The sequence below is a fragment of the Ostrea edulis genome, chromosome 9, assembly GCF_947568905.1.
Source record: "Ostrea edulis chromosome 9, xbOstEdul1.1, whole genome shotgun sequence".
NCBI lineage: Eukaryota > Metazoa > Mollusca > Bivalvia > Ostreida > Ostreidae > Ostrea > Ostrea edulis.
In genome coordinates this window covers 45,357,009-45,367,443 of record NC_079172.1, presented here as the reverse complement: position 1 = coordinate 45,367,443, position 10,435 = coordinate 45,357,009, and the positions used below count along the sequence as shown (strand labels likewise).

The 10,435-nt window shown below is 34.7% G+C and overlaps 1 protein-coding gene across 4 annotated transcripts; it reads left to right on the top strand.

The window, feature by feature from the left end:
- Positions 1-2,274: 2,274 nt before the first annotated feature.
- Positions 2,275-10,435, top strand: LOC125658187 (leucine-rich repeats and immunoglobulin-like domains protein 1). 4 transcript variants are annotated; one of them, XM_048889353.2, is made up of 2 exons: positions 2,275-2,414; positions 7,920-10,435. In XM_048889353.2, the coding sequence occupies exon 2, from the start codon at positions 7,933-7,935 to the stop codon at positions 9,994-9,996; it is 2,064 nt and encodes a 687-aa protein (XP_048745310.2). In that variant the 5' UTR covers positions 2,275-2,414; positions 7,920-7,932; the 3' UTR covers positions 9,997-10,435. The 4 variants fall into 4 exon arrangements, with proteins under 4 accessions (XP_048745310.2, XP_048745308.2, XP_048745309.2 ...); XM_048889351.2 differs by lacking the exon at positions 2,275-2,414 and adding an exon at positions 5,752-5,915; XM_048889352.2 differs by lacking the exon at positions 2,275-2,414 and adding an exon at positions 7,234-7,472.

Genomic DNA, 10,435 nt, shown 5'->3' with positions numbered 1-10,435 from the left:
TTCATCCTTGAAAGTCTCCGTTTGCATGGTTACCGAGATTAAGTATCTTTTTGAATAGAAACTCCGATGAATGCATGATGACGTCTAAATTTTCCACATGTTAAGTAAATGTCACTTTTTTTTTTTTTAATGTTGATGTAACATCATTCTCATGCAGGTTTCCATTTTCCCACGCATACCAGACGTTGAAAAAAGTACATTTCTACATAAATTCGAATACTGGCAATTCAAGAACAGTAAAATCATCCTTTATTATTTAGATGCGGTGGTTCCTTATTAACAATGCATTAGAAACTGTAAAACAATCACGAAAATGTATGAACAATATCTACATTCATAAATGCTTTGTCAATAATGATTATTTACTTACATCCTCATTAGGGAACATAAAGTATGGAAAGTTAGTCGGAACATAATTTTTTTTTAAATTTCACAAAATATAAATGCTGGAAATAAACGTCAAAGTTATGTTTATTATAAGGGATGTGTATAGGGATATATTTAGAAACTGTAATTTTGATAGCAACGGCGGATTGGACTGTGTGTAACCGTACACGTCCTTCTCTAATGTCATGAGATTATCGTGGACTTTCGGGTTTGTCTACCTAATTATCGAAATATCCCCTGCTGAATCTTTAGGTGGACAAGCTCTAAGATTATACAACTGCACCAATATCTGAATAAGATAATACAGCCGCAACGCCCATACTATGAATAAATTTTATCTGCTTTGACACACCATCGCACAGAGCTCGCATAAAGGACCAAAAAAATTGTAGTGTAACGAGAGTGTTTAACCTAAATGAATACATTTTTTTCACTCTTGTTGATAGTTGACTCATTTAGATACACGATGAACACAAATGAGTTTGAGATTATGGAATGAATCTCTCTCTCTCTCTCTCTCTCTCTCTCTCTCTCTCTCTCTGTGTGTGTGTGTGTGTGTGTGTGTGTGCGCGCGCGCGTACGTTTTACGGTCTGCTGAAGTACTGGCGATGACTCGTTCATCAAACAATTACAAAATATATTTACATATAAGCACCTGTATTTTATAATCAAATAATTATACAATATATTTGATTACCTGTGTTATATACAGAAAATTCACTTTATTTGGATACCCACTTCCGTCCTTACCCGGGGTTGACCTCACGACCTGCGGAAATCTCCTAGCAGCGTGTGACCGGCGCGCTTGACCAATCGATCATCTATGCAAGTCCGACGTAGGTGTTGAACTGTAGCTCTCTGAAAAATGTTAGGACACACCAGAGAGCTACAGATCAATCCCTTATTTAAAAAAAAACCTTCGATTTACGGCGTAGAAAAACATGTCCACGGTTAAGGCCTCATATCGCTGCATTCTTCCATCGCTGTCTCATTGATTTTATATCAAAAAATTCTTAACATATTTTCCTACTATACTTGTGTCCAAACATGCCTTAGAATATTCATTAAAACCCTATACGACCCTAAAACCCACACGTAGCTTCAAAGAACTGCGTTTGTTGACGTAGCCATAGTAGGTAGCCGGTCAATTCGAACCCAGGTTTATTTCCATACACATACTCTATGCAACCCTACAAATATTTAAGTGAAATATTTTGGATGAAGTCATCCCAGTTTGGTTAAATAATATTCATTAAAATAGCTTTGAATATTGAACTAAATTCACAGCGTTCAACTCTAATTTTACACTTCACTATTGAAATAGAGTGTAAGGGACCAAACTAGGCTTTTGTAGTATTTTCAATACCCGAGAGCTTATTTTACCTTTAGAAAAAAATGTCCTTAATTTCTATTAATTATTCGTGTTCATAATAAATGAAGACTGAATACATCACTCTTACCGAATATTATGAATAGATACAAATAGCAACAGAGTTCAAATTGACTGGTTACCTACATGTATACATGTACATGGCTACGTCAACAAAATTGTACTCCTTTGAACGTATGGGGTGGATGGCAGCTCGACGGCATGAGATATAGATGGGAATCCGGGGTTTGGTGTGGAGACTGAACTATACAAGCTGGTTGTTCGTGTCGTTTGTCATTTTAGAGCTTTGTATAATTTTCGTATAAATTTGACCTTGTATCCATTACGCAGTGTAGGTATACATGTAGTGGGTATTGTTGGAACTTAGTGCTAAACCGGATATATCAGGCGTTTGAATATATTTCATGTTTTGAGAAGCCCGATTTATTCCTGATCGGTAGTTGAGGTTATGTCAATACAGTGGATAATTCGGCTTTGTGACTATATGACAAAGTCGGGTTTGTTATCCGATCCTTCAGTTTACATTTAGTTATACACTGAGAGGGAAAGCCTTAATTTCTGATTAGTAAAACCATAGAAACAAAATAAAGGATCGGTAATGGTGAAGACAAATTGATAGACATGATCAGAATATGTGGTAAGTTTATTTACTTCAGAATACTTTGGATAATTAATCCTGTCAGTGGTTTCATGAGGTTTGATAGTGAAATATACAATAATATATATATATATATATATATATATATATATATATATATATATATATATATATATATATATATTATACATACATACATGTAACTGAGAAGTGTCGGTAAAAGAAGAGCGTGGCTGATCTAATTAATTTCTGTAGAATATTGTAGTTGAACTGTTGAATTGGCCACCAGTTTCTAAATTGCATAAAATGAAGACAACACTTCAGTCTTGGTAGTTTGATTCACAATTAGACATCAATGAAAATACACACAGTCATACGAGAGAGAGAGAGAGAGAGAGAGAGAGAGAGAGAGAGAGTGTGTACTGTATTATGTATAGCTATAGGGACACCTATAAAAGTTTATCTAATACTCTTTTTCGAATTTTGAAAAAAAAAATGGTTTTGAGAGAATATTTGTGAGAACGTGTCCCCACACCACTTGTCCTCACTAATCTAATATTTTGTTTCTACATCTTTCACATGCTGTGGATCACGTTTATGGGGACGAAATTGTGAGGACAGAATTTTTTCCTCATAGTGTACTTTCTGTCCTCACAACTTCTGTTCACTATACACATTTTATCAACTCTCTCTCTCTCTCTCTCTCTCTCTCTCTCTATATATATATATATATATATATAACTCTCTCTCTATTTTGCCTTTACAATAACATATCCGTGTATTCTCTTCTAGACATTGTGAGGACGTCCTCACTAAACAGGTTTCATCAGAGAGAGAGACGTTTCCGGCTTGATATAAAAATATTGAAAGTCTTTGACCTTAGTCTTCTTTTAGAACTTTAAAAAATTTGATTAAGGATGAAGAAAGAATTCTTTGTGCTATTCCTGTTCCATGGAAGACTAAATATACTTAAGTTCTATTGCTGAAGAAACCACAGTTCAAGATAAGAAAAACTACAGATTGCTATCGGAGTATGATTGTAAATTGTTGTAATTCCATGACGATGCGATAGAATTCATGTTAGGATTATCAAACAGTGTATCATCAGTACCGTAGTCACGTGATGTAATGTTTGATTGCAAAGTCATCAGCACGATAGATACCGTTGGTTTTCTTTCTGTCTATTTTCAAAACGCAATCGATGAATACAAATGCAAACTGTCTACACGATATTTGAATCTCTTAACCTAGAAATGGTTAGAAACTTCCATTACTCATCGAAAAATAAGCTTCTAAATACGAAATTGAAACTGATTACGAACAGTTAGTCTAAACCTGCATCAAATTATCCCGTGTCGTAAAATTTCCAGACTTAAAACACTGATATATTTCTCATTTTTTTACACGGAGAATAGACGAAGTGGAATGAGGAACCTACATCTATATGTGCATGTATACAAAAATAGTACTAATATAGAAAACGAATTATATATATATATACTTTTTGCAGATTGTTGTAATGAAAAATTTCAGTCTTTTACTTTGTGCACAACAATTTTATGGAACAGACACGTATGTCACTCGCAATGAAATAAAAAAGAAATGCGGCATCTTTAATGTAGATCGTCTAATATCAACTGTTATCAAGTCTAGTTCAAATATATATTGAGAATACAAATAAAAATATCATTTCAGAATACTTGACGCGGATAAACACGCAGAACACTTGACGTATAGTAAACAATGATCCGTAAACAATATACAAGCTATTTCTATTGCATTCACACATAATGCATATCAAGTATCATATCACGAGAAAATTACGGCAAGATTGCAAATTTAGAGATTGATTCAGAAATAATTTAAAAGGCCTGAGTGAGGATCACTATTGAGCTGAAGCCAACGAAAAAGGTAAACAAAAACATGAGAAACAAACATAAAGTAAGTAGCGGATATTGTACATACAAACAAGTGCAGGAAAATCCATTATTTATTATTTATGGATTTAAGTATAGCTAGGATAACCTAGAAAAGTAGCCTAGAAAGCTTCAAAATCCCGGAACTCTTACCCCCCCCCCCCCCTTTATTGCTCCCCTGGATCCGTCACATCGTCGCAAACCACGGGACGGCTTATTGTTTCATTGTATTTGTGAAATAAAATGAAACAATAGTCCTTGGTTTGCGACGATGGGATCCGTCACTGAAAGTGATTTTTCATTCCATACTTTTGCTTCAATTAATTACCAGTCGGTCCAACCTGTATTGTTTGAATTAGGTGGACTTTATCATACTAGTATTTGATGGAGTTTCGATATACATGTATTTTACGTAATCTAAATGAAAGCGATTATACGCATTGAATACAATTAATTGGAGTATATAGGATTTGACAAGTTAATACGGCCTAAGTAAGCGTCACAAAATTGATAGATGACATGCCTTTGCTTTATTTAGCTCTGTAAACTTTAGAAAGAGGTGCTTGAATTTTTTCTGATTTGTTTTGTCTACCTGATATAAATATACAGATGTGTTTGATACAATGATATTCCATTATAGGTATTTCGGACGTTCAAGATAATTTCCTGAATTCTTAACTGAAATTCTAAAGTCGTTACTAATGAATGATGAGATTAAAGACATCGAACAATCCTTATTAGATCATCAGCGAAAAAAGTACGATTCGAAAAACAGATAATGATTCATACTTCAAAATGAGCAATTTGTTACAGTATAACCTGATTAAAAAGTTGAAAAATCTGAAGCATCAACTAAAGCATTATTATTTTTACTGCGTTAATGAATCATGATGATCAAATCACACATGTTAACAATAGAAGTGCTGCCATATCATATCTTAATCTAAGTGGAGAGTGCACTATACTAAAACCACAACCATATTCAAAATGGTGATAATAATTATCATGATATATATATATATATATATATATATATATATATATATATATATATAGATAGATAGATAGATAGATAGATAGATATAATAAGAATTACATCAATGCTATTTTTGAAATGTTGGCCATTCCTTATGAATAAGCTTCCGCTGTCATGTGGTTTGGACTAAGTGATTTTTCACACAGGTGTGTAAACGGTGGGGGTTATAATATTCTCAAAGGTAATTGTCCTCAGATTTCCGGTTAGGATGCAATTCATGATAGCCATACTGAAAAAGGTATTCCTATTTCCATAGGCGGGATAGGACTTTGCCAAGGGGCGATATGCATCGTAACATTATAAAGGCACACGTGTGTCACACCGCATGGCTAGAAATAAAATTCATTAATTAATTAACAAATTGTTCGTATAACTAGTTAACACTATTACAATATCTGATTGGTTCTTTTCATTTAATTACTCTTTGTACGATTGCCCAAGGAAAACGCCACTGGTCCTTTTTACTTTTGACGCACAGACTATTTAATGTGCAAGAGGGCCACTTATTCGTGTTTCCGTGAAACTCATCGTGGATAATATAAATATAGATCAAAGTCTGAGCCACAGCTTCAAAACGAAAATGTCAAGGTAAGAAATTATAACTGATCTTGTATTAATGAAAGTAATCTCGAGTCAAAAGTTTATCCTTTCGTGAAGTTCATTGTGTAACTGATTTGAAAAAGAAGTGTGTAATGCAAAAAAGTAGGTTTAACATGTACATAAATTTAGAAACAAATTCATCGAAGTAAATACACTCCTTTCTTAGTTCAGTTATGGATTTAGATCACCTAATCAAACTTTAAGATCTTTTCAACGCACGTGTTAGATATGTGGTTTTATCAGATGAATGCTAATATTATATTTCCACAGCACGTTTCCGGCATCTTAACATGGTTTTGATTCATTGGCAGTAATCATATTTTGAAAAATCTTGAAAACCTTTGATCAATTGAATTACAATCAAGTTTTTAACTGTCGACTATAGTAATAGGTTGATAGTGCAAAGATATATTGCTTTTAAATTAGAATATGTCTCTTTCTGACTTCATAGACCAATAGCAATTTTTCAGAAGTTACAGGCATTTCCTCTGCACAAAAAATAAAACAATATTTAAAATGTCGATAGAGACCTATGAATTACAAGTCTTTGTTTATTCTAATGAAATACTGAATGCATTCCCTTCTTTTGTGATTTGCCATGTACCAATCTTATTAATGAATTTTAACCTGTTCTTCAAATATTTCACAAAACGTTTACTGGGAAGGGACGTCAAACCAACACAAATCTGCTCTACGCTCTCGTCAGGAACGCCAAGAATTTATATTGTAATTTTTTTTATTCGTTTAAAGCCGCAGACGTCTGCCTCTGAAAAGTTTATTAATTGCACATGGTCCCTAAATGACCTGCTGATAACCTTATTATAATGCCAAAATAACATGTCACCACTAGACGCTTATAAAGATTGGGAAAAGGAAACTTAGACTTGTATTCATGATGATAAAACAAATCTAAAATCTCGCAGATCCCTGTTTTGGAGATAAATTTCATCTAGCCTTTAAAAGGTAGGAACTCGGATAAGTCTATGAATTGTAATACGCGCATAATATTTGAATTTTTTTTCTTTCTAGAAACGGCGATAAAATTCTGAAAAACACTTTACAAGCATATCAGATTCCCCATATTGTTTACATATCAAACACTCATTTGACGGGGATTGGGGTTGACCTCTCTGTGACGTTGTACTTAACAGATCGGCGAATTCTTTCAATAAACGTAATTTTGTTAAAAAATACCTCCCTATAAATCCTTAAATCCGCTCTGCATGGTAGCTTTTGTTACCGAGAAAGGAGCGCAGTCAATGCACAAAAGATTTCAGCTCTAGTGTATAAAGACAGCGCCTTACATGGTAGGTCTTTGTTACCTGTGGTCCCTCCCAGATCTTTGCGTGGGCGCCCAGGTATGGGGTACCCTGCTGATGACTCATTCGCAGACTTTGTAATCTCGTAAAAAAAAAAAAGCTTAAATAGCCTGCATCTCGCATTAGTTCGTCATATTTCAACAGATACCACAAGCGTCGAGAGCTACGCTCTGTATCAAGACTGATCACCGTTATTCTAAAATACACCCATCTTGTTAATATCAAGGTATGTATGCGAAAATAATTAAATGAAGTCCCAGTTAGTACAAATTTTAAACTTCGTGAAATTATTTTAGAATTGAAATCTAAATCTAATAAACGTAAATGATAATGATTTTTTTTGTGTGTATATCTTGTAAATTGGATAAGATTTAAAAGAGATAAAACAATAAAATACTCACAAAGAACAATCACGCGTATCCTTTCTGACGACAATGTTTTCCGGACAGTAAAGGATACAATTGTGCACTTCCTGACTATTTAGTGTTGACATATTTTGAGATAGAATTTATAAACTAATCAATCTGAAATACTCTCCGGTGGAAAGCAAATGTAATTGGATTTTAACACAATGTGTCCCAAATCTTAACTCAACCTTAATATGGAGCATGATTCAAGTGTTAACAATGTAAAGACCGGCGTCTATTATATATAAGTTTCTGTTTTATTTCAGATTCAATCACGACATGAAGTGGACGCAACTTATCGTATGTTTCGTTCTCGTTTGTAAATATTCTACGGGACAAAATTGCCCAGCCCCTGCCAATAGTGGCTGTACATGTGATGAAGGCCCCCCAGAAAGCACTGGACGTGTCATCAACTGTCGGGATGCTGGCCTCTCTAGTGTCCCTGCATTTTCCGCATCAGATGAAGTTTTCTTGGAGCTGACGTTCAGTAACACCCAATCTCCTTCTCCATCCTGTTCCAGATGCAACAAGATTACAGTGGTTCCTGAAAATGCATTCCAGGGACTAAAATTCAAAGTGCTTGACCTTAGCAGAAATTCAATATCAGATTTCAAGGCGGATGCATTTGCAGGACTTGATAACTATTTGGAGGAGCTTATCATTCAGGGTAGTTCCTCATCAGTTCCTTATACTGCGATCTCCAGACTCAGAAAGCTGAAGAAACTTTCCCTCAGCCATTTCTCACAAAGCATCATCGGTAGGGACAATACTGATCTTCAAAGCCTAATGAACCTGGAAGCACTAGAATTTAAGAATATGAATATCGAATTTATTCAGAGTGACGCCTTCAAAGACCGTGTACCAATGTTGAAAAAATTAGTACTCGAAAATTTGAAGATAAGAACTTTTCCCGTGGCAGGAATAGCTGAACTTACATCTTTAGAACATCTGTCTGCTGTGTACCTGGAAATCAAAGAAATACCTTACCAAGCTTTTGCTTCCCTTCACAATCTTCAGGAATTGGTTTTATCCCACAATGGTCTTACAAGTCTCCGATCAGGCTGTTTTGATGGAATTCAAGACACTCTTAGATACCTTGGGCTTCACATCAACAATTTAGATGAAAGCAGCGTAGGGTCCATTGCCTCCGAAAGATGGGACAAATTAGAACAACTTAATCTTGGACACAACAATATAAAAGTTATTCCAAGTGGGTTGTTTTACAACATGCGCAGTTTAGCTTATCTGAATATTGATTCTAACTGGTTGACCAAGATCAAATCTGAAGATTTCCAAGGCCTCGATTCTTTGCAGTTCTTGGACGCTTCTTACAATAACCTTGTGCAAATAGAGGAGGGCGCATTTCTAAAGACACCACGTCTACAAGAGTTAGATCTCCGTGGAGAAAATTCAAATATTCCACAAAACACAGTAAAATTCGTATTGAGTGAAAGCAGCGTTCAAGGACTAAATAATTTAGAAAGGCTAATACTTGCTGATACAGTACTAGATGAAACTGTGTTATGGAGTGCATTGAAACGTCTTACTAATCTGCAAGTTCTAAAGCTAGGAGGAACTGGCATCAAAGAAATTCCCGACTTTCAGTTTGAAAACAATAAACATTTGAAGTACCTCATGGTCGAAAATAACAAACTTACTAAACTTACTGAGCAACAGATGTATGGTTTAACAGACAACTTGGTGAGTTTAAGCTTAGGAAACAATCAGATCAGTGAGTTAGATGAATGTGCCCTAAACAAGTTCACAAAATTAGAAATGTTGTACATCAATAACCTACCTCTACACTGTGATTGCAAAATAATGTGGCTTTACGACTGGCTTAACGAGCTGAGACTAAAAAATGACATCAAATACTATTTGATTAGAGCAATATGCAGTACACCAACATCCTTAGCAAATAAGAATCTGCTAAGTGCAAATAGGTCTGAACTCGTGTGTGGTGATAGTTACACTCCAAAGAAGTGCAACGACTTTACCCCTCCTCCCTCCATTTCTACCACCATCTCTCCCTCGATCCAACCTGTCACCCGGGGATCCGCAGCAGACAATATTTTTAGTTTTGAAAGAATCACTGAATCCAGCTCTACCGTCAAGTTCGAATGGCGAGTTACAGATCCAGACAAAATAGTGAAATATATTTTGGAGTACCAACTTCTCAGGACATTTCAGTGGCACTCTGTCACTATTCCGAGGACGGCTCTAAGCTTTGAGAAGGAAAATTTACAAAAGAACTCAAATTATCTGTTCTGTCTGACCGTAATACTCAGAGACTCGGACAAAAAAAGCATTAGACCTTGTATTGTTGTCAATACTCTTCCATAGATCTTATCGTTTATATGAAAACAAAGTGTTCACAGAAATCCATTCACATTCCTGTCGTTGATATTTTATTGTATTGTTATTGTGTTTATTTATTTTAATTTTTCACTTTACATTTTGTTGTATCGTACTCTCTATTCTGATATACAGTCAATTGTATTCATATACGGTAAAATGCATTATAATGGATAGTCATCAGTGAAATAATTTGCTTGGGATCGCTTTATTTACCCATGCGTTAATTTCAAGACAAGATTAAGACTAATCGCTTTATTATTATATATCATAGCTTTGTACAAATCTCTAGTCTGTTTAAGTGGATTATAGATCATATTGTATTATGCAAGATCGCTTTTTGATCAATGAAACATTACCGGTAAAAAAAAAATTTCTGTTTTATACGTTTTATATATTGAAAATAAATTAAAATTAAAGAAACGAA